The sequence below is a fragment of the Erithacus rubecula genome, assembly GCF_903797595.1.
Source record: "Erithacus rubecula genome assembly, chromosome: 2".
NCBI classification, from domain to species: Eukaryota; Metazoa; Chordata; class Aves; order Passeriformes; family Muscicapidae; genus Erithacus; species Erithacus rubecula.
The window spans coordinates 60,905,231-60,930,930 of NC_136685.1; the positions used below are offsets into that span (position 1 = coordinate 60,905,231).

At 42.8% G+C, this 25,700-nt stretch overlaps 1 protein-coding gene across 1 annotated transcript; it reads right to left on the reverse strand.

The window, feature by feature from the left end:
• On the reverse strand, positions 1 to 25,335 carry HECA (hdc homolog, cell cycle regulator). The gene is made up of 4 exons (XM_079326091.1): positions 24,848 to 25,335; positions 10,123 to 11,163; positions 6,849 to 7,003; positions 1 to 4,218 (listed from the first exon to the last, which is right to left on the reverse strand). Exons 1-4 carry the CDS (start codon positions 25,077 to 25,079, stop codon positions 4,054 to 4,056), a joined length of 1,593 nt encoding a protein of 530 aa, XP_079182217.1. The 5' UTR covers positions 25,080 to 25,335; the 3' UTR covers positions 1 to 4,053.
• Between the last annotated feature and the right edge of the window lie 365 nt (positions 25,336 to 25,700).

Consider the following 25,700-nt stretch of genomic DNA (forward strand, 5'->3'; position numbering starts at 1 on the left):
TGTCTGGTATTTATTACTTTTTAATACAGAGAACTCACAACAAAATATTCTCTAACAACACACATAAATGATATCATAACCAATTATTTTAATTTCATCAACATTCATTTGCTATGTACATATTCTTCCACCTGCAAAAGTGCAATCCAAGAATGTCTCAACAAGAAACCTTTATGGACAAGTATATTTTTGAAGGGGTTTTCTCACCGGTAGCCTTACAACATGTTTGTCCTTGGTTACTTGGTACAGCAAAATGAGGAATATATGGGGGGGGGGGGTGGAAAAAAGAAAAATATAGGGCTAGATGCCTCCCTTGTAGGAATATTCCTTATTTTTCCAATTAAACTCAATATGAATATACTGCTCATTACTGGAGATGCTAATGTAAATAGACTATAGGATAGTCTATGGTCTGGCTATAAAACACTGTAGTTTTAATGACTCTGCAGCATTAGACAGAACAACAATTTCAGGCTGTTCACATTGATAGATATCAAACTACACATCAGCATGTAAAATGTCCATTTTGTTAGTTATGGTTACCAAAATTTATTTGTAGACATCTTACTGATGGATGAAATCAGTTTTACACATCCAAAATACAAAGTCTACCTAAATGCAAGTCTCTCCTATGGAAAAGAGAGTTAATTACTGGAAAGAAAAGCATTTGCACATGCAACTCCTATTGCTATCACAAGGAGTATCGTGCACTTAAGAGTAGAATGAACCTCCAAATTCAGAGGGCTGCATTCTCATTTACAAAACATATTTCAGGCAAACTTAATCTGATCATGAGCCAGCTTAAAAAGAACACACAGCATCAGAAAAAAAATGAAAGGCAATGAAGAATAAACTAGCCAAATAAGCAAAGCAAGCAGCTCCCTTGCTAGGGAGGCAATTTCCCTTATGATGCATTTGTAAGCTCATGACTACTTCCAGTGCTTGTCAAGACAGAAAGCAGAGCAACTGTGGTCCAGTTTAACCTCCAAAGTAGCCATTAGGTCCCAAAGAAGTTGCATTAGCACTACTACTTCTGCAAAGCCCAAGAAACACTCATGGCCAAAGGTGAGGGCTGACTGCTTGACTGGAATCTGTGTTACAGAAAATTGAGTATTTTGCAGTAACCCAAGAGCAGCTTTCAGTGCCAACAAGAAGCAGTGAAAGCCTCTACAACTTAGGGGCAATTTACTTTGGAGTGAAAGTACAGAAGAATCTTTCTGTAGCTCAGCTGGTTTCGCCTGAGGATTATTTTTACAGTGCTATGTGTCCTGCTAGCCTCTAGTTGAGAGATGTATTACAAGAAAATAGGCATTTCCTCAAGCAGTAGGTAAGACTCACGTAACAGGAGAATTAAATAGAAAAGCTGGCAAAGAACTGTTTTCTTAGACTTGTATGTAATTCCTGGTCAGTGTTAAGACTTTAAATGTGCTTTTCCTTTCCCATTTCCTCAGTCTGCTCCACTCCTCGTTTTGACTTGAATGTATTATACAATCTCTCATACACTTACTTCCTTTGCTCCATATGTTTACTCATTTTTGATTGTCACACATACAGGTGTAGAGAGGCATCCAAGAACTTAAAGGGCAGAATTATAAATTAAGCTGCTCTAAGGGTAGCAAACGAAAAAGTATCTAGGACAACTCGAGATCCCACTTGTCCCCCACCATGTGCATTGTACAGTGACACCTCCTCTCACCACTGCACAAGAAAGTGGGCACACAATGCCATGTATCCTATGGGTACTGGCACCCCAGACTCATGACATGCGACTGGCACTCAAGACTGAATCTGCAGTAAGAGATGTATGTTTAAATGCCCTCTTTAATTGTTTAATTATAGGAGCTTTCTCTTTGCTGAGTGATTTCAGGCTGCTGTGACAGCCACTGTTTTCTGTCTGGTCTGGCTCTCACGGTACTGCCAGGCAACACAACTCCAACTCTGCCAGCACCCTGACTCCAACAGGTTGCTCCACTCACCATCAAAGCTGAAGGGCTCATCCTTCTGGAGGAGTTAATCCAAACTATAATTTGATTGCTCTTCACAAGGGAAGTCTACACTGCACAGCTAATTAGGTTTTATTTGCTAGAAACCTTCTTCCAGCCCAGGTATGCCCAGGCCAGGTCCTGCTCCTAAGGACAATGGATGCAGTGCTGGTCCCACAGCAGCTGGGCTTGGTGTGGTTGCCATGAAAGGACAGTGTCAGAAATCTCTCAAAGTCTTTCCCATAATTCTCCCAGAAGAAGAAAAAGGTTTTCCCAAAACTGTTGCAAATGGGACAGCTGCACAAAACCCCAAGAACGTGCTCCAGACCCAAAACCAAGCCCAGGAATTCTCCCAGTGGAGGAGCACCACTGCAGGTGACCACAGCCTGCTAACACAGCTGCTCAGCACTGCCTCATGAGCCGGGTGGCTCCAAGGACATTGCCACTCAAACTGTGCCAGCATAAGCACTCACTCTGAACTCAGCATTGTTACACTAACAAATGGATATTCACCTTGAGTTTATGTGCATAATAACCTCATAATTCAGCAGAAAGTGTAATTGTCAGCCCAACATAGAAAAAAAACCACTATTTTGGCTTATGACTTTTTTGTTTTCTTTCCCAGGGTGGCAGACTATCAGGGCCATTTTCAAGACTGTGGTTTCAAAAGATACACTCTAAAAAGACTAATTTGGAAAAACAAATAATTTCAGAAGAAAGAAAAAAAAATCCTACCATGTACAAACAGAAACAAAACCCACATTGCTCCAGTGGACAAATACTTCATAAATACACTACTGAGAAAAGCAAAAAAACCAAACGTCCCTTAAATCTCAACTGATTTGAGAAACCAAGCAAAAGATTAATGACCTATTTTAAAAAATTTATTTAAGGAAGGGAGAAATGGGAGTCAAGAAACAACAACTGCAGAGTCTACAGGGCCAAGCTCTCTGATACAAATTCACTGCTTAATGCAGTCTATTATGTACAGCACAGAGGCATGTAGAAAGTAAATATGCTAAGTTTGCTTTCTTAACACATCTCCTTGTTTTTAGATCCTAGACAGAACACAATTTTGAAAGACGAAGGTGCAGCAATTAATTGTTTTAAAAAGTGATGTATGTTTTGTACTCAGTACCTCAGCTCCTACAGGTCTGAGGGCCCAGATCCCACTCCATGGCTCTCCTTCCACACCAGCCACACAAGCCTGCGGGCAGCAAAAGCCTCAGTCCCAGCAGGCACATACAATCACATCCCCATTCAGCTCAGCCAGCTCCTTCCCTAAAATGTCTGTGAAGAAACACCTTTAAGTAAAGCATTTTAAGATCTCCAGCTTGTTTGGTATGAGCAGATGACCAGTTGGGCACATGACAGCCCTGTTGGAAGCAGCACTATTGCCTGCACTATGACTCAGTGAGGGCAATGCACATCAAACACCCATGGCAGGAAGACGTGATGCCAAAAGAATTCATTCAAGATTGCATTTTCTGGCACACATTTACATTCACTTGTCATGATACCTTAGTTTACCCCAGTCGTGGGAAATCTGAAAGAAAGCCTGCTGAGGGGACTGGCAACATAGGGCCAGCTCCTGAACCCCTGGGAACCAATGCAAAAGGCTGAATGAATTCAACAGTATCAGAATAATTTCTTTTCAGGATTTCCTGGATTTCCCATTTCCACCAACCTGGAGGAACAACCCTATGCAATTAACCATTTTCCAACTGGACATACTTCTCTTGTCCTTTATGTCTCCCCACACCCTTCCTATAAACTGTATTACAACTATACAAAAAATAAACCCTAATCATTTTTAGCTGAACTTTACCCCATACATGGGATATATTGAAAGGCCATTAAATTGGCTTGCCTCCAACCTTCACAGAGATCTTGTCAGGAGGATTCTGGTTTTAATAACATGTATATATACATATTAATATGTACACTGACAAAGAAGCTGCTCTTTCAGTTAGAAAAGAAATTAGATTTCATCACAGAATGAATCCTATAAAAAGATATGTAATAAAGTTGAAATACCCATAAAATAGCTATTACTAAAGCAAAGCTTTCGTCAATAAGCCTCCAAAACTTTAAATGAAGAAAATGGCTTCACGAAGTGGTAGTCTAGATTTCCACAGTGAGGACACTGCTGGACGTTGCTGTATTCAGAGAAATACTGCATGCCAATCCGCACGTCTATCACTGGCTTCCCACAGTGCTTACAGTTCAGACGAGCCTGAAAAAACAAACAAAAAAACAAAAACATGTTTTTGAAGTAACCACACTCCCCTCAGCTTCTCATCTCTGCAAAAGTAGGTGCCGGAGGCAATCCCTGTCCTCCCCAGCAGGAGAAGGGGTCAGTCAGGAAACTTGGGATGTGCTGGTAAGGACATTCCTCACCTGGACTGGGAACTCGCAGGCATACACCATGCCTTTCAGATTAAAGACCACCACCAAATTCTGGGGAGTGGGTCACCTCCCACTCTGACTGATAGAAGGTAGAGAGTATCAAGGCTTGTTTGGTGCTGCTCAGTCTCTGAATCAATCCCTCATTTCCCAGCACAGGAAGTGGTGTCTCAATAAATCATTAATGAAGTATCGAAGCAAAGAGAGAAATTTCATATTTGTGCCATGCAATTCAACTGTTTAGGCTGACATTTGAACATCATCTGTCTGTGGAATATACTAGGATTTTAATCTTTTGTCTTAACGAATGTATAACTTGATCTACTTTATCAGCACAACACGGTATTGTGTCAGTTTAAGTGTCTGTTTAAACATTTATAGTACATATCAGGTTATACAAACTAAACATCATTTCAACACACAAACTATTCTACAAAATCCAACTGAGAAAGAAGCAAAATTAAAGGGGTGGATATGAGAAATAATTCAAGGTCATAGGTGAGGATGCACAGAGCTATTAATATTCAGCTGTTACAAAAAAGTGAGACTTCAGAAGAAATCTAGCTGAGAAACACAGCCCATCTGATACAAAGAAAGCAACAGGCAGCATGAAAGCTCAGCAAGCCTGTTGGAATACTCAAGAGAAGCAGAAAGGATTTGAGACTGTAAAGAAGTTAAAGAGTAAAGGTGGCAAATGAGCAGCAAGGGCCTGAGCTGCAGCACAGTTTAACCTCACAGCCCAGTACACTAATGAAAGCTTCAGCTCTCCACTGAAAAGAACAAAAAGCATTGTCTAGGCCATCTTGATTTAAGGGATTTTCCTGGATGAAGAGAGGAAGAAATTATTCAAGTAATATGCCTGTTGAGATCAGACTCAAAAAGAAACAAATCCAACATCTTCACTGCTATCTGCTCTGCTTGAAAAGCAGAAATTTTAAGAAATACAATCTACTAGGTTATGAATTTTTATGGAATTCTTAACCAAAATGCTTTCTCCTTTATTACTGTCCAGCACATCAGCTAAGAGTTAGCAATCTGACAGTGGCTGCAGCTCAGATTTCTGCATGCAAATTTGAGATGTAGAATTAAATATTTTGAAGTAAGGCATTAAATTATTCAAAATAAATCCAGAAAGGCAATTTGGAATTACAGTATATACCATATTTAAATGTCATTCTTCTGCATGCACAGAATTATCTCTAACAATCATGGTGAAACAATAATGCTTATTATCTGGCAATCACAGTCAGTGCAGCTAATGCTTTTACAGTCAGTTCTTATACCATCTAGTGTCACACTGTCCATTAATCATGTAATTAAGGTTCTTGTATAATGAGCTCTTAAATCTTTTCTTGCACATTCAAGAGAAGCTATTCACATTTAAAGCTGCTGACTTTTACAAAGGTAGCAACTCAGTATCAGTGCTTTCTTTAAAAGTTCCTATTTAAAAATAAAAAAGTTACAGCCTCAAGAGACACTAAATTTGGAGGTAACATATGAGTTTGTAGTTATAATTGCTACCAATGTCACCTTAACCAGCAGCAGCAATATCACTTGTCTTTTGAGCAACGCATTTTGGTAAATACATTAAATTTAAAATAAACTCAAATTTTGCATATTGACAAAATGGTATTTCTGATGGCTTTAAAGTATATCCACTACCATGAAGAGATCCCAGCTTGAATGCCTGCATCTCTGCAAGGCTCCTGTCCTGACCTACTACCACCACCTGTGTGTCTGAGCATCTGGAGCAGAGCAATGAGTCATTCCCAGACAGATGGTTTCTTCACAGCTGTCTACCGCTACCTGCACAGCAAAGTGCTCTGTCTGCACATGGACAATTGTTCTCTGGCATTCAAACAACCTGCTGTCTCAGGCACAGAGTCTACTCTGGAGTAGCCCCAGGCCTTGGATCTTCCTCTCTCAGCTAAGTATTTAATGAACACAAAGTTGCTTCAGGCTGTGGTGGGTGAGTACCATCACCAGGGTCAGCCACAACAAAGACTAAGGAGAGCTGAGTCATCTCCAAGAACAAAGACACTTTGGACCTTTCTGTTCCCTTGGCACCTTTTTGCTACAATTGTGGTAAAACACAGCTTATGAACCATAAAACCCTGGAAACATGAAACATTTGCAGGAACTGGACCTGACACTAGTGATGCCAGTGATGAAGCATCAGATTTAATTACCAATATATTTAAAGGGGGCTTTATTCAAAAATGTTAAGTGTATTAACCAGTGACCCTTAACCAAAGACTTTAGCCTAGCTAAAGTCCTCTTAAGGAATGTACCTACTAAGACAAAAGGACAGAGACCCATCAGCCCTCTTGTATTGCACTCAGAGGTACAGGCTGGAAAAATGATGGAAGGACGAAAGGGAGAAGAGATACACAGCCTTGACTTTATCTAACCAGTTGGAATTTCACCTTGTGTGGAGTCTTACTTATGTTTGGTACTAACCTGACAACAGGGAGATGCTGCCAGAATATCGTAGGTATACATGGTTCCCAGCTGATGCCAGCTGCCATCCCATCGGGACTTGCACTTAATGCAGATAATTTTGTGAACCCCTTCTAAGCAGTCTACACAAACAGCATAGAGGTGCATAAGCCTTCCTGTGGACAGAAAAGACACATCTTAGGGAGATGAAAAGAGAAGATTAAAATAGACATTTTCTGCAATGTGGTATCTGACCTTTAGTGATACAAATCACATCTTATTTTTTTTTTTTTCTTTATAAAGAGTGAATGACAAAGTAAAAAGTGCCTCTCTACAGGAAATACACAGGGCTCAACTGAAGCTATGCAGAACTCAGGAATTAGTCATCACCCTGCCCACTCTCCCTTACATCATTTGCTGGTAGGTCTTAGCAAAATATTTTGCAAAACGAATTGCTAAACCTCCAAGAAGAGATGCCAGGTTAAGCTGTAATATCAGCTGCTGTGTTTCCAAAACCAGAATATTGCCCTAGCAGCATCCCCACCTGACAGAAGAAGTGGAGAAGTGCTGAAGCTTATTTAGCAAGCTTGGTACAGATTCATTTAACAACTTGCCAGTATCTTCCAGCAAAGAGGGAATTAAGGACCTAATAGTCTCCATAGAAAAAAAGCAACAGTCAGAAGAGCAAATTTTTTTCAGGTACTTTCTTCTGACTGCTCATTAACAAGAATTATATTTATATTTGTATTGCACATACAGACTTTTATATACCACTCAGAATTAAGAATATATTGAGCTCTATCATGACCTTTTGCTCTGCATGCAGAATGACTTTCTGGAGTCAACCCAAGTTACACTTATTTCCACAAAAACAAGTGGCTCAGACATGGAAATCAAATATTTTCACTACGTACATGTGACCAATGCAAAATCTGAGACTGACTTTCACAAAAAACCCAAAAATTCCTACATAAATTATACAGATCTGGAACCCAGACTATGCCTGACTCAGTGATTAAACTGATTTGCAATTTAATAGTTGGCTATTAGAGGTGGCCTGACACCGAGTACTAATCCTGTAGCATACCAGATTTTGCACTGTTATGTGAGACAGAGCTAAGCAGTAGTGAAGTTACAGATCAGCCACAAAACAGGATTATGTTTAACATGTGCTCACCCTGGATTCAATTCGTGCCCTTTAGCATCAAAGCACTGAACACATCCCAAACTGTAATTCAACAGACACACATCTTGTAATTCTTCTACAAAAATGGGATTGAAATATTTACAATTTACAATTAGTCTATATCAGACACTTCTGAAATTAACAGTCTGTGTTTTTACTTATTTTGGTTTTTAAGCCAACTAATTCAGAAAAATAAGAAAAAATAGACTCTTCTTAAAATATAGATACAAAATGCACTTAACTAGTGTGAGCTGGCAAAAACTGAGTTATTCTACACTGGCATTTTCAGCTCTAGAAAACCTGATGGGATGAAATCAAAGTGTATATAAAATACATATAATATATATAGTTAGCTCTATTCCTTATAATATAAGCTCTGTTCCTGAAGTGAACACTTGAAATGGGTGATGTTCAAAAAACTCCATGCACAGAAGTTGTGTTGAGCTGGAAGATAAATAACTTTCCCCATCTGAAGTTCTGCACTGTTTCTGCACTTTAAAATACTACATTCCCCACCACTTAATTTTCAGGATGCTTTTTGTATAGGAAATGATGCACCTAGTATCTCAAAAATGCCTGAAGTAAATTATTTCCTGTGCTGAAAAAAAACCACCCTGGAACAGCATCTTGCAGCTTAATTTCATTTCAAAGAGTACTTCTGGTAATAAACTATTTTACCCAGGACAAAGAAGCAAAAATTTTAACAATTATTCACAGCAACTTGTCTGAACAAGTTTTTAAGATATATCATCCAATAGTTAAGAAATAATTAAGGTAAAAAAAGTAATTTCACAGTTTCATTCTTAGTGGCAAATGTTAACAAACTATAATGAGTTTCACTATTACTAAATCAGCTTTTTGCACTGATAAAATCACATTGTGTAACTCCCCACCAAAGCAAATAAGCACAGTTATCTCACTATATGTATGCATATTTTGTTTATCCTGGAACTTTTCTGGCTTGTACATTTGCCTATTGCTTTTTCTCCTTAAAGTACATTAGGCAAGACAGAACAATAATATTAGCATGAATACAGTTTAGTGACTTAGTGCATAGTGATTTAAGGAAAGGAAAAAAACAAAATACAAAGTTTACTGAGCAAAGGTATGTTACATAACACATTATGACCATGCATGGGATACAATGCTTTTTATTGAAAGGTGAGAATCTTTAATGTTAAGATACCTCTGGTTAATCCTCTACCAATATACTTTTCAACATACAATTCTATGCTTTTTGATCACGAGACCAGGAACTCTTTCTCTGACTTATTTTAGCCATGCTGGCTGCCAGCAGGCTGCAGGACAGGCACGTTCAGCTATGCACCACCCTGATCATTTAAGTTTGAGCCACAGCTTTCAGGAAGAGCTAAAGCTCATGCTGGCCCACATTCATTTGTTTCTCTAGGAGGAATAAAGAACCATGTGCTATAGTCTCAACTCATCTGAGAGACAGGATACAATCAAGACACAGCTCAAGCACATGAAAATTTGGAAGTCTAAAACCTTCACTGGTGCTTGAAAACATCATATTAAAAGCTTACTCTTGACAGATACAAACTCTCGAGGTCTGTGGTAACACAGGCCAGACTACAGCCTTTTCAATGCTTAAGAAATAATACTTCACTATGAAACAAAACTGATACTCTCTAGTCTGAAAGCAGATGAGAGGTACAGACATACCTCATCCTCATCAGTGGTACAAATACAACTTTCACCCAGGCTGCAGCAAAGCACACTTAAATTGAAAAGGTTGTTTAAAAGGTTGATGTGCATCTTGGAGTAAAGTTCCCAAGAGATAAATGAGCATGCATTTGCTCCAGAGCAGACTGGCTGGAAAACCTTCCCATGGTCTACCTAGAAATCGGACCAGAACTTGCTTATTTGTAAGCCCAAACACAAGGCATGGATCTTTCTATACGGCATCTTTTTGTAATTATTTCTAGTGTTTCAATCTGATCCACATGAGTATTTTGGACATTACTTAAAGCTTTACAAAACTGCTTAAAAACACGGAATCGGGATGAAAATCTCTAATGGCAGGGACAGGGCACAGAAAGCAGTTCCATCATTTAATGAAACCCAGCATGACTGACAGACAACCTGTACCTTGAAGGTGACAGGGAACATCATACTCAATCTCATCGTGTCTCGATGGGCTAAGGAACAGGGTCCCGTCCACCAGCGGAAACTGTTCAAACACTGGCAGCGCCCTGTGGCACAGAGCACAGTTTACAACGTTCCTGTGGCTGGCACTCAGAGCAGCAAGGATGAACTTCCGCAGGTCCTCCCCTTGGCCCACCTGGGCATCGTCTTCCATCCGCACGTGGAAAGTATTCAATTTGTGCCTGGGGATGTGAGTGAGCAGCTCAGACAGATCGAGCCTTCTCAGGAACTGCACGGGGGTATCGAAGTGTCCTGATCTGTGTGCCTGCAAGCCGGCTGTCCCGTAATCAAAATGTGCATTCCTGAACATGCCCCCCCCGGCCATGCTCTTCTTGTGGGGTTCCAGGTGAATGGCGTTCTTCAGAAACTCTCCCAAGTACCGCGAGGAACGAGGGCCGCTGAAATGCGTGGGGGCCAGGATAGAGTAGCCGGTGGGTGGGGACTGGCCAGGAGAGACACAAGGGGAGCGAACGGCGTAGCTGCCACCCATGACACCCTTCTCCTGGGAGTTCTGCCTGTCCATGGAGTGCCTTCGCTGCAGGTCATTACTCAAGCCTTTCTGTGGCTTGTTGGCCGGCCTGCCTTTCTTGGCCTCCTCCGCTGACTCTGCCACGGACCTGCCCGTACTCTTCTCCAACACCGATTTTTTCTTCTTGTCATCCTGCATTCGCTTCACCTGGTACCAGTCCGTGTCCTTCTTCAAATGACCCTGCCCACACCGACAGGAGCAAAACCGAAAAGCCAGGTCGTATCCCTTCTTGGTCCACATGTTTTGGCGACACTGCTTCTCGTTCCAACTCCTGGCCCTGCCAATGCAATTGAACTGGACGAGGATGCTGCTCTCCCACTCGTAGAAGCACTGAAGGTGCATCCAGGTGCTGTAGGGACAATGCTCGTTGTTGCATATAACCTTCTGGTAGTCATCCTTCTCCAGGTCCACCGGCCTTCCAAAGCTACAGATCAGTGGAGTAGCACAAGGGGCTTCTGTGGAAGGTAAAACAGATACATGAATAACTTAATGGCCCATTTATTGCACTACTTTCTTTAAATGCTGTGACAAACACATGCAAGCTCTTACTAACAACCTGTATTACTAAAGGGCCACAAGCACTAGCTCGGGGTCAGTGCAAAAAACAGTATTTGCCAAAAAGAGATAAGCATGTGAAAGGAGTTAAGGAAATGCACGAATAAAGAAACAAAATGATACCAACTTTCTATTTAATATTCAAAACCAAAGCATCTCAGAAGCATTAGCTCTCTTCAAGTATTTGTGGATACCGTTGCAAAGCCTTCAGAAGCAAGGAGAAAGCATTGTGAATGTTTCTGGAGGACTTTGAAGCCTGAGAGGCAACATGGGGAGAACACACAGAGCTGCCTGTTTGAAAAACAACTAAGCAATGCAAGTAAGTAAGCAAGTAAGCCCAGCTTCACAGTCATGGGGAGAGCCAGGAATAGATCTTTTCTTTGGGAGTGAGCAAGAGACAACAGCTAGGGAGAGAAGGAGGAAGCAGAGAACTTTGAAAAGCAAGACAAAGAGCTTACATTCTCAGTACAGAAAAGAGGACCTTCATTACATTGCCTAGGCAATACAGACTACATCACCACCACTGACCTTCTGGATAACTAAATTTTACAAACCAAATAGTTCTGCAGCAAAGACAGGTGAAAAAATCCAAATGCAACATGGTGTTTTATCAGCAAAGTAGCATCTTTGCTATATCCTTGAGCAAAGAACAGTTTACTTCAATTATCTCATAGCAACAATATTAGCTTCTACACAAAAAATGCAATACGATGTTCTGCATTTATGAACCAAAGACATTTTCCAGCTCCTCACCAAAGTACCACAGACTACGTATGACTCCCACTGCTGGCTGCTCTGTTGCAGCTGGGAGGCTCAAAAGGGACTGGAAATTTTCTAGGAGTTCCTATAAAATCTTTTTAGATGCTGTAGCAGCTTGACTCCCACCACAGATACTTACTCAATTTTCCACCTTATCAAAAAGTACTGCTCCAACAGGGCTCTAAGGGTTTGCAACCTCTGTATGGCTGCTTTCAAATATTATCAAGCTTCTTCAGGGTCTTCCATGGTCAAGTGCTGCCTCACCCTATCTAATCCACAACCATCAGCTTCCTCAAGTTCCCTTGAAGTCTCAGCCAGAGTCCCAGGACTTATGCAGAGGTTCACAGAGCCTTGAGGACAGAGACTGCCATGACTGGCTTTTTCCCTTAGGACTTTAAATTTCTATCTGATGAGCAGGTAAAAAACCCCTCTGTTGGATTGTTTTTAATCCCATTCTTATCACTGCTTGCACAAATAACACAACATAATTTGCAGTAGAATGAGAGGTTTTGTGCTGCTAGATGTACTTTGACAATGACTCTCAGTAAGAGACACACTATCCATCATCACCTGTCCTACAGCAGCAATACACAAATCAGAAGCTCTACAACAGATCTTTGCTGTGCTAGTGGACCTTTTCCCACCCTTTCCCAGCAAGTTTTTGGAAAAGGCTAATAAAAAATAAAAATGTTCAAGGCTACCTTCAGTAAATTCAAGATTATTGTAGCTCTTAAAATTTACACTGGAGAAAGAGGCACAAATAGCACAGAAAAACTTTCCTGAGCCGTTTCCTGGAAGATGTCACGTCCTTCACTTAACTTCTCCCTCTTTGTTTCTAATGCCAGAAGTGGCACACTTGCAAGAAGAGCTCTTCTGCAATACCTTTCCTTTAGGGAGCGGCCTATAAACTGCAAGCAAAACACATTCCCAAAAGCTTTCCTTAAAAGAAGCAGCAGCCAATTTCATTTCAAAATATGGAATTTTCAGTCATTAAGAACAAATTACCAAACTGGAGAGAACAACAAGAGGCCTTCTTTCTCCTAGAGACTTTTTGGAAGTTCCTTCTATACATGTGACAAATATTTTGTTATTGGTTGTCTCATGTCTCTGAAAAGCTCTCTAAGAACATGCAAGTTTGGAGATGTCTTTGAGAAAAAACAATTTATTAGCTACCAGCAACTGATTTTTTCCCCACTCTTTTACTGTGTGTTATTATGTATAATGTTGCTATTATTTACTATAATGTTGCTGGTCAAGAGCTGGAGTGATAACTTACCTGCACTGAAACAAAATCAGTCAGTTCACCAGAGAGTTCTCCCACCCTTTCTCCCAGACTTCAATTCAAGTCCCATGACCACAGCAAGCACCTCTGCAAAGCTTTTCTTCATTGTCAGTCTTTCTTTCATCATATTTAAGGTGTGAAAACACAGATCACAACTGCAGCATCCTTATGCACCTGGCCTCAGAGAAGCCAGTTAAACTGAAGCCACAAAAGACAAATCGTCAGAAGTCATATGTGAGGCGAGGTACCAGAGGCACCAATATGAACAATTCTCACTTATGCATTTCCTTTATTCATCTATTTTGGTACATATTCCTTTCCACCATTGCCAGAAGGCAGCAAAAAAAAAGAACATGCCAAAAATCCACTTATGCTCTCGCTGTGTTTCAGAGAGTAAATGTTCTAGCAGTTGCAGGTATAATTATAGCTGACAGCTGAGAAAGTACTACACAGACAAGTCTGGAATTGAATATAGACACTATACTTGTTCACCCATAGTTAACTGACTAAAAAGGGAAAGTTTCCTTGATTAGCCTTTGAACACGTTTTTAAGTTTCTATGCAAAAATATATGATCTCTAGCCCCCTGAGAAGTTTACAGACCCTTCACTATGTGGACAAAAAACGAAATTAATAAAGTAAGTGATTGAAATACAAAAAACATCACCACAGCCCATGTATTCCACAGAATATGCCTGCAATTACTTAATTATGATGATGTAGTGGGATGCTAAAATAAAGGCAACTTTTAATAGCCTTTTTCCCCTTTTCCTAGTCAGATAGTGGAAGCACTGTGGAATGACGACATCTTCAGTTTCTTCTCGAGAACCTACAGATGCCAAATTACCTGAGGAACTTCCCACACAGTGGAACTAAGGGCAAGAAAAGGCAAAGCTGCAAGTCCTGGACAGCGATACCTTCTTCAACATTTAAGATAACTAGATGACTGCAAAGTTTGTACACATTCCCTCATCTGATCTGCCATCTACACTGTGTGAATTGGCTGGTCACATAAAAACCACAGCAAAAGCAGGTCTAGAGCAGCAGGAAGACAGCAACAGAATTAACAAACGCCATCCATCATGCAAAAGACTCCAATGAACTCTTAAATGGGGGCACTGAGATTGCTTTGGAAAATATCATTGCTAAGACAAGAAGCTGATCTCTCCTCACCTCTTCTGGGGACACACCTGGCATTTCACTACTGTCACTGTAGCTGCACAGGAAATACTCCAGAAAACAAACAGGTTTCTCTGCCTGTCCCTCCACAGCACAGGTTATGCCATGCTAGTCAAAGCACCTAACTTCACTGATACAGATTTGCTTTTATCAAGTCTGCTGGTTTGGAGAAGGCCTTGATTAAAATGCTGCAGTATTTCCACAGAAATACAGAAACTGGGAAGTCCATCATGGCTAATTTAAATTGTCTCAGTAGAAAGTTCTACTGATTTCTATAGTTTTCCTGTATTTAAGAAAGCAGAAAATTCCACTACCTGAAAAGCATATAAAAACCTCAAGCCAACATTTGGTTTGCCACACATTTCAAATTATCTGTACAAAACAGACTGTGGAGGACCCAACATCCCTTGCAGACTTCTCCTGCCAAACATAACTATGCCACATGTTCCTGCATAAAGAATAAATGAGAAACAGAAAATAGCTAACATTGTGCAATTTTCCCAGTTCATGGCAACAGATATGCCTTAGAAGGAAAAATGAGTATTTAGATCAGTATAGGAGCCACATTTTAGGTAATGTGAAGAGCTCTTCCCATCAATTCACACCCTTGAAAGTGGTCTGAGTTATCTAATCACCATTTTATTGAGACAGAACTTTTTTTCAGCATTACAAAACTTTAAAAATTCTTGTTATCAAGCCCTTGTACTTCCTACAATTAGAAATAAATTTTGAGATGTTCTTCAAAAAGTCAGAGCTAGAGAGCTAGAATCATTGTCCTAATGCTTTATGATGACATGCTAATGATTACTGTCAAGAGAGATTATGATGGGAAGTAAACAGAAATGACATGGCCAAACTGCCCATTCACACCTATAGCCCCAAGCTGGTTTGTCTCGTAGATATAATTTGCTTCCAAGTAGCTAACAGCTCAACAAGTTTCTGGTTTCCAAAACTATGAAACTGAACTTCAGGGAAAATGAAAGATTACATGGTACCAGAGCAACATCCATTTTCCCAGCAGCCCCTTTCAAAAGGATGCCAAAATAATGATAAAAGAATTTCTATTTAACGCTCAGTTTCAAGATGTGTTTCATAGCCTAAGAGAACAAAACAAGACAATGTGCAGTTTTCTGTAGCAGAACAGCTTCAACATAGGCTGTCAAGTTGCAACTACAAGCGTGTGCTGCTTCTTTCAAGATGTTATGTTTCCCCATTAAAAAAAAATGTTTTCTCATATTCCTCTGTAGTGATTTGGAACAGTGATTTTGAAAATAGTTGGAAAGAGCAGTAAATAAGTGTCTTCTAAAACAGAAATAACATACAATATTCCACACACATGTACATTCGTGCAAAGATAGCTCGCTGTTTAAACAAGGTTGTGGTTTATGTTTGACACAGCCACCAAAAAATTAACTTTTCTTTCAAAAATGAGAACATGACAGAAGACTGCAAGGAAGCTGAATTGGTTTGTTTGGCTTTTTCTCATTTTTTCTGTTCACGTTTATAAACATCCAAAAAAGCCAGGAATAGGAATAGAAACAGAACATCTGAGAAATACCTCTTCCAACAAAGAAAATCCTCCCATGTGAACTGGTTCTACCTTTTAATAAAAAGGAAAGGCAGTATATGAAGACCATCCTTCCATTTTATGACCCAAATGAAAGCAGCAGAACAACAGCTGCCCGAGGAACTTCCCTCTGGTAAAGTATATTAAGGAGAACGTTGTTTACTTCTGTTTACCCACCCATCACAAAACCAAAGATGCACCCAGCAAGCCAAATGCAATGATTCCATGGCTTCAGTTTCGTGACTGCTCCCATTTGTTCCAAGTCCTCAATGTAGATGCCTAAAGCAAAATTCGCTCTTCCCCTGCTACACTCCCACATTATCCATTGTGTTAAGCACCAGAGTTTTTCAGTCAGTGGACAGAAACAGATAATTATTTCCCTGACTTGTCGCACAGGTTTCAGCTCACTGCACAGATCTGCCATCCCTGGTGAAACACAAGGGAGGTGTTAAACATGTGAGGCTGGGGGCAGAGGGAGAGGGAAGCGTGGTGGCGGCTGGACGAGACAGCCCTACTGTCATCTGAAACAACTGTCAGGCAACAGCAGTGTTGTGTATCTGGAAAAATAAATTATCCCCAAAAAAAGGAAAAGGTCTTGACACCAGACTGGTTGCAAGACACTTGCTATGGCTTGCTCTGGCGCTACTGTTACTCTAGCATCTCTTCATCTATGCCAAGGACACGCTAGCTGCCAGCACATTACCTAGTGAGAAGGGTTCCTGTGGGACACATCCCTTTCAAACCAAACACTTTAACCTCTACCCTGCTTTCCTGTGAACACTGCTCTCTTCACAACCTTACACAGCTAGGAATTGTCCACTGTGCCAGCCTGAACCAGAGCTGAGTCACTCCTGGGGAAGGCCACTCCCTACCAACCATCTGCATGAATCTTCTGAATTTCCTCTGCCATCAGCATAGCTTTATTTTAATTGAAGCCATACAATATTACTGCACTAATACTGTAATGCAGCTGTAGAAAATAAACCACCACCATCACAACAAAACAGACAGACAGAGAAAACTTGAATTAAGCATCTGATGTATTTGCTTTGTTGAACATTGTAATATCATCTAATATTTCAAAGATTACCAAGATGTGACCAAATGGTATTGTCATACTCATAACTAGTTAAATAGTACAAATAACACAGCAATACAGAAATGACTGCCACCTTCCTAAGAGCCTAAGTGCAGCAGAAGAATGCAATAACAAAAAATGTTTCATAAGTTGATCCAAAAGGCAGGCTTGGATCCTCAGTGCAGCAACAAGAACAAATAACAGCTGACAAACAGTAAGAGAAGTCCTTCAAAGCAGCTTGGCTCGGAGCTTACACTGGTAACACTCACAGATGATGACTGCTATCTCCTCAAAACTTCTTAGGTAGTCTTTGCCAAATGATCAAGACAAAAGCTTCCAGGAGGATTGTCCAGGAGAGAAGGGAAAGAAAACAAGACAGCAGTACCTGGTAAACCACTGGTAAACACTGGTAAAAACTGGTAAACACTGGTAAACACAGGCTTTCTTCTGCATGAGTAGTAACATGAAGTGATCACCTTCCCCTAGAAAAGATTCCAGGTAATTTGGAGCCCCTAAACTCTGGTTCAGATTAGATGATGGGACTCCCAGATGGCTCAGTGGCTGCTAGAAGCATCTCCATGCACTTCACTTATGCTAACTTCACACTTGACCTCCAAGGCAATTTCTTAACAATAAAAATAAAAAATTTAAAAAACCCTAGCATCTTCAGAGGAGCAGGAAAATACCATAGAAATCATGAAGGCTTAACTCATACCTACCACATTTACACCTTCTAACTAACAGTACAGTCTGAGCTAACGCCTGTTTATGAAATCACAACTAGCATGTGATAGTTATCTGCAGCTCTCATCCAACCACCCACTCCCAGCTCAACCATCACCTCACCGAAGTAAGGCAGAAAATGAAGATTGAAACTGCACAAACTAAGGCACTTACGTGTGCACAATAATTTTGTAGCCTTGTTTACACAGCCATCTGCGCTCCAAGCTGAACCTACTGCCTACACTGCTGAAACCCAACATAAGAATTCATATGGTCTTGAAGAAATCACCATAATCTATACAATTATCATCTAGCCATCTTTGCCAGCTTCTTTCCATTTAATATGTGTTGTCAAAAACAGAAAACAATCATAAACAAAGGCTTTGGCTTTTACTTGGGATGCACTGACCTTCTCTGTATAGGAGAAATCTTGTCCTAGCTTGTGTTGTAACACCTGAATCCAACTGGAAATATCCCCAGAGAACAGACCTAAGCCACTACCTGTATCAGTACCAGGACAACTATGCACCCCCAAAAGTCCCAAGTGAACTCTGAATTGGTTTAACCAGGTCAGAAGACAACTGGTTCTCTGTGCCATGAGCAATGATGTCCCAGCTAGGAAGACTCCTCATCATCATGTGGATTGTTCTGAAGACTGCTATCATAGTGAATGCAGAGATTAATGACTATCTCAAGACTGGTGGGCCTTTATGTGTTTTGAACATTGGCTGTTACTTAGTCTGCACATGAACTGTCCCCACAGAAAAGCACTTGCACCATTTAAATCCTCTCACTTTAGCCTTCCAAGAGCTTTTAAAAACTTCAACTGCTACAGAGAACTAACCTTGGTGCTTCAATAAAGTCACTCTAATAATAACTAAAGCAGACTCTACTGCACCTGTCCTAGCAAGTTTTCAGTGGCAAACTCCAACTCACACTGGAACTGGAGATAACAGTGGCATGCAGTAGATGCCCTAATGCCAAGCACAGATGTAAACACTGCAGGCTGGACTCGCTCAGACAGAGCCAGCTAGCCACCACACCCAGTCCAAAAGCACAAGACAAGAGAGAAAGGAAAGCAGGTTGAATCAAGTGGTATCAGCACTGCTTATATTCTCAAATCTAGGGATATTTGTGTCATTGGACTATCCTTCCCAAGTTTCAGTGCGACAGACTGGATTTTATTTTCCATGCAAAAGGCAAAGAAGGCGGTAGAAACTGAGTGGGAAAGAGGAGATGCAGTACCCAGCATCTCTTCAAGAGAGCAGCTGCTGACGTGGAGCTGTGGCTCCCACAGACATCTCCCTGTGATGGATGCCACGCTGCACCAGCCCTGCCAGGACCATCTCTGGCACCGTGGGGCACACGGAGCCCTCAGCTGACACTGCTCCCACAGTGGCATGGCAGCAGCACCTGGAGACAGGCACACTCAACAGCCAGGCTCCAGCTGCAGCCACCTCCCCTCCCAGCAGGCACCCGAGACTGGAACAGCAGCAATGTCCCTCTCAGGCCCAGGAAGGAGGGCTCACGGACTGTGCCACACAGACAGAGAGACATCAAGGTTAAAGTGAATGCTCCCAAGATAAATGTCACTAACGTCTACCAGGAAATGCCAGTACTCCACTCTAAATCCCACAAGCTTTCAAAATGGAATTACCCACTCCAGTGACTAGATTACTACTTCAAGAGGCCTCTTTGAAATTACTTGAATTTCTATCAAAACAGTTTAAAGAAAACCCATGCCCTACTAATCCTGTTACAATTTAGACACCTTGAAGATTAGCTGTAGTACTTTACTCTGAGCTGAATGCAAGGTTTTTCCCTCACACAAGCAGCAGGAAGAAAAGCAGAGAAGGATGGATGTCTGCCAGCCATGACAGTACTTTAATATCAAAGGATGTCTCAATATGCAAGGCTGCAAGCAAGGCTGAAGAAAACTTATGAATGTCTCCAAGGGCTAGAAATCATTTTGTCACTACATGTTAGATCACTGGGAGTAAGATATGCGATGGGTACAGACAAAGCAGAGCAATCAGTTCAAAAACTGTATTTCCTTGTATGAAACAGAGCAAACATCACACCTAAACCTTACTTATGAAAGCACAACACTTGAGCAATAACTAATCACATGAACACAGAATGCTGTCAGGGCACTGATAGCCATTTTGACAGCAAATAATTTAAAAAACCCAAACTTAAATGGGTGTGGGCTCGCTTGCATGAAAGGACAATTTATTTTTTTTACTCAGTAACACCATGAACATGATTCCATTTGCAAAGATTTGCTCTACACGAACTGCATTTGCTACCAAAGCATGTAATTGCATAGTTTTAAAAATCCTAAAACTAACATAAAAGTCCTTTTGAACCTGATTTGCATTGATAGAGACAGCGAAATTTGCATTCAATTGATTTCTGCAGTTAGAAGAACACAATGGTATTATGAGAAAAATTATTTTCCCTCAGTAAATTACTAGGTATTAAATTTTGTAGTCACTGCAACAGAACAGAAACTTAATTTTCCAGGTGGTCTCACTGATACCAATGGGACTCCCTTAGGCTAAATAATCAGAAGGTGCCAATACTGAACATCACTAGAGTGCCAAACTGGAACTGGATGTTATATGGAGCAGGGAACATTTGACAGAAAATATTAATCCAGGCTTAAATACTACAACAATTAATTCTCTGAAAGTACATTTTTAAATTAAACGTTGCATTGATGAATTTTCTGTCCCTCTTTAACTATCCTACATCCAGGATATAATTATATTTTTTTGGTAAATCATAATTGTTGGCTAGTCACAGTGTTCAACACATTAGTCACTGTTGTGCTGATTTCCCTCTCCAAACACTTTTCCTACATTAGCATTTTTATTTGAAAGTAGATCAGGTCTTACAAATTTGTGAAACGCAAATGAAGTGTTCAAAAGCACACAAATCTGCCAGCAGCTCATCCTGGTAACCCACCAACTCACCAGCTCTGCCACTTGAGCAGTTTAAGGACTCACTTATGGCAAGGGGAGAAAGAAAAAAAAATCTTAAAACAATTGGCCAGTACACTGTAGGACAGAGATTTAGAGACAGTTATGTTGTGGGGTTTCTTTTAGTTTAATTTGGCTGGCTTTAATGAATTCCATGCTAAAGGAAAAAAGCACAGCTAAGGCGACACAGCTATTTCTTTTCTCTAGTCTTCTCACAGCACCAGTGCTGGAGTGAACAGAGTGACAAGGGGATGAAGCAGCAAGATCTTAAGATAGAGACGACCAAGCCAAAGAAGAGAGCTCAGCTCTACTGGACAGTGAGATTAAGAATGGAAACAAGGCAAAGAAAATTGACAGAATAAGGAATATTAGGGTCAGAAACAACTGTGTGTCAAGACTAGAGCAAGACATTTAGAGGATAAAGGGATAAAAAACAGCTGAAGCAGAGAGTCCGAAAGTGTCCAGCCTCAGCAAAGCAGAAACAGAATAGGAATTTGTTCCAGATCTAAAAGTAAACCCTGTGCATGTTCCTCTTCTGATGACTGGGGCAAAGTATCCACAAAATATTACACTCATTTATGTCTGCAGATGAAGACTACTGCCATCAACAGGGTAAGTGCAAAATCCCATGCAGTTATAGTTTTACATGATAACAGCTCAGATTTTATGAAAAGTAACCCAGAAAACTAGCTAGAAAATTAGAATATTAAAATTGTTTTAGAAACATCATTTAATCATTCTGAAGACAGGTAATCTAAGAAATGTGATATTGTTAAACTAGTCCACCCACATCCCATAACTCCCTCTCCATGACCTGTACATCACTTATGCAGAAAACAGATGCACTTTGATCAGGAAAGATTAATCTATCATGGGCTCTAATGGAAGAGATAGGAATGGAGGACACAGCCAGAGAATGTGAATTCCCCTTGTAGGCATCATCCCAATACCTGCTGGGAAAATGAGAGTGCAAGGTGAGAAAAGCCACCACATCTGGTCAGTAGTTATGCTCTCTGCCTTCCCAATTCCTCTGTGGGAGTCTAGAACCCTCCAAGCACAATCTGAGTTCTGAACACACAAAAATTGAAACACCACCAAAAAAAACATAAACAAATGCCCTCTTGGGGCAGGAGAAAAGTCTGCTCACATTTCTCAGTAATCACGCCCAAAGCTGACTGATTGTTTAAAGGGAAAATGATGCAGGGAGTGAGACAATATTTATCAAAATGTAGAAGTGAAGAAGAACTTCCCACATTAAAAGGATGCTGTAATGGCAATTTCCAATCACATGGCATAGCTACTCAGTGCTGCACAGAGAAACCCAGAGGAAATGTAAAATTCTCTTTCATGATGCCATATGGATGAGGGGCAGAAACAGTATATGGACCACACAACAAACTGTGAAGACTTAAAAAACACATATCTCAATCACTATCACTTCATGAGTGAAGCAGGGTCTGATGTGACTGTATAGTTAGACCATCATACTGATATCAGTGCAAAGTCAAGGTCTGCACAGACATTTGCAACTGTTAAATCTGCTGCTTTCATCTCTGCACACTTCTGTCTTGTGACATTAATGAAAGAAAGCAGGTTATGTCATTAAAGCAGGTTATGTCATTATGATCGTGCACTGCTTTTCCAGGGTACAGTGCAGTAGGAGAGCAGTGGTACCAGACACACACGGATGACACTAGAGCATCGGTGGTGACATGCAGAAATACTACGGTGACAATGCAGAAGAGAAGAGCGTGCCCAGGGTCTCACAGGACCACTGAGGCTGGACAGCACGAGCCACAGCGTGCAGCTGCATGGTCCAAAAACAGCACAGCCAGGAGCTTCCTGCAACCCAGCAGACTCAATCCAAAACCCAGACAGTCTCCCACAAACAGTCAAGAGTTGACTGTGCACAGCAGAACTCTATTAACCCCACCACTCACCGCAGCAGGCCACATCCTCCTTAAACTGCTTAGTGATCAAGCAGCCCCCAAGTGCAGAGCCTCTTACAAATGCCTAGTAATGGGCTAGCTGCCTCCAGGGCCATGTCTACACTACAGAGCTGCATTTCAGATTCATCTGGTTTGAAGACTTGAGGGAATCAGTTATCATTGTCTAATCTTTTCCCTGCACATGAGCCAGATTTCCAATTCTGCAGCACAACCTGAACTAGCACTTACCAGTGAGAATACAATTTACGAAGCTTACAGCTCAGGATTATGTGATGGGCAGTAGCCAATGAAAAATGAAACTAGCAACCACATCTACCCCTCCAGCCTCTATGATTATTAGAAAAGAAAGGTATGATGAGATTCAATGATCCTGTCAAGGCAAAGATCAGGTGTGCATACTAGGCACCATACAGCAGATGTTCAAGCCAAGGTTGCAGCTCCGAGGTGAGGGTAAAAAAAGAGGAAGTAAAGAATTTGGTGAAAGAGTCAAGGGATGTTTCTGACCACTGAAGTCACATGGAAGCAGGGAGAGAGAGAAAAAAGGAGCACCTCAGGTTAGACGTCAGAAAGGCAGCCTCAACTTCTGAGGAAGCTGGCCAGCACAGGCTCTGTCATATGTCACATATGTCATATAACACATATAACACAATTGACAAGCATGTGGGACACAGCCTTACAGGTGAAGAAGGCTGATAACCTGGTGGCTAACACGCTGTACCACTACCAGCGTCCACTGGCATCACCTCCTGAGGCATCTGCAGATGGAGCACCACCCCACCATCCACAGGCAACACTGCCACACCAGAAACACACCACAGCTGCCACTTGTGCATGAGCAAAACAAAAATTCCCAACATTGCTTCTCCCCATCCAAAGAAAAGCCAGTGTATAAGACACCACCTGAAATCTGGATGTTGGATGTATTACATTACCATACTCAAGTCAGGATAAAAAATACTCTAGCAAAATTCTAACTCCTGCTAACCTCTCTCTTTTTTGCCCCCTGTTCACTCACTTAAAGCAAATAGGAAAAAAAAAAAAAAAAAAAAAAAAAAAAAGAAAAAAAAAAAAAGGAAATTCTAATAATTCTCCATGATTCTCTGGAGTAATATTCTTACAAAAGCAGTCTGGCAAGGACCTTGTCAGCTAAAGTGATTTGTAATTAATTGATAATATTTCCAAGGAAAAGTTTCCATTAAATAATACATGGGAATCAGACGTCTTGAAAACCAAACTAGGAAACTCAGAATTGCCTTTCTAACAACAGCAGGCAAAACTACCACCACGAATCCTAACACCAGTTGTAGCCACACTCCCACTTTTTGGAAAGCATGGAGAGTAAAAAGCTGAAATACAACTCGGGAGTGGAAAAAAGTGAAGAGTAGGGACTCTGCACAGCAGTTTGTAAACCTAGCTGCAGACCCAAGAGGTGGGATTTCTTGGCTTAGCAAAACTGTAATAAAAGCTTTACCTGCCTTTACTTTTAGCCTGACACATCCTTTTGCAAAACAAACATGAATAGCAATGCAAGTTTCTGCAAGACACCACCTTACCAAAACCGCTCCTAAACAAAATCCAACCCACCGACCAAAGGCAGCATAAAATGGTTGATGCGAAGTGAACACGATAACCTGCCAAACCCAACTGCTGTACAACGGCAAACAAAACTGACCGAAAGGCAGGACTCCATTTTTAATCGTGACGGAATAACGCGGGGGTTTTTCAACGGAGCTCCGAACCAGCGGCCGCCGGCGAGCGCCGCGCTGCCCGCCCGCCGGGGATGCGCTCAGCCCCGGGCCGCCCGCAGCCAGGGCACGCACCGCGGGCTCCCGCCGCTCCCGGCACCGCCGCCGCGCGGCCCCCGGCGGGTCACCGGGCGGGTCACCGGGCGTCTCGGGGAGATCCCGCCGGCGGCAGCCGCGCAGGGCCCAGGCGAGACCGCCCGGCGCTCCGGGCACCCGCCCGCACGCCCCGTCCCTCCGGGCGCGTCCCCCGCGCCGCCCTCCGCTCCCCGCCGCCGCCTGCGCCACCGCGGGAGGCCGCGGGGCCCGGCCCGCCGCTCACCGCTCTTGCCGTCCCCGGGCGCCGAGCCGCCCGCGGCCGCCGCGCCGCCCGCTCCTCCGCCCGCTCCGCCGCCGCCGCCCGCGGCCGCCGCTCCGGCTCCGCCGCCCCCCGCGGCGCCGCCACCCGCCGCAGCCGCGGCTCCGCCGCCCGCCGCCGCCCCGTTCTCCTGCTCGTCGCCGCTGCTGTTGGCGCGCTTGTTCTTCTTGCCCTTGCCGCCCTTCTGGTTCGGCATCGCGGGCCCGGCCGCCGCCGCGGAGGGGCGGGCGGGCGGCGGCGGCTGCGGAAGGCGCCGCCGCCGCTACCTCCGGCTCATGGCGGGGCGGCGGCGGCCGCGCTGCGCTGCGCCGCGCCCGCGGTGGGCGGCGGGGCCCGGGGGCCGGGCCGGGGAGGCTGAAAGGCGTGTCCCTCTCGGCCGCCCGCCGCCGCCGCCCCTCTTCCTCCCGGAGCAGGCGCGGGCGGCAGCGGGAAGCGGCGTGCGCGGCGAGGGGGGGCCGGGGCCGAGCGGGCCGGGCCGGGCGGCGGGAGGGGCTTATCGGGGAAGGGAAAGCCCCGCTCCCTCTTTCCCTCCCGCGGCACGGTCGGGGGCGGTCGCGCCTCCCGGGAGGGCGGGTCGCGCTGTGCCGCCGGGAGCCGGGGCGGCGCTCGGAGCTGCCGCCGGTGCCCCGGGTGCAGCCGGGCGGGGGGACGCGCCAGCGGCGACAGAGCGCTCGGTGCGCCGAGGGCCGCGCTCCCCGCGACCTCCTGGGCGCTGCGAATGTGCAAACAGCGGGGAACGCTTGGAAGATGTCACCTGAACGTGCGGGAACAAAAAGGGGGTGGAAGGAAACCAAAACAATGCAGTCTCGTGGGGGAG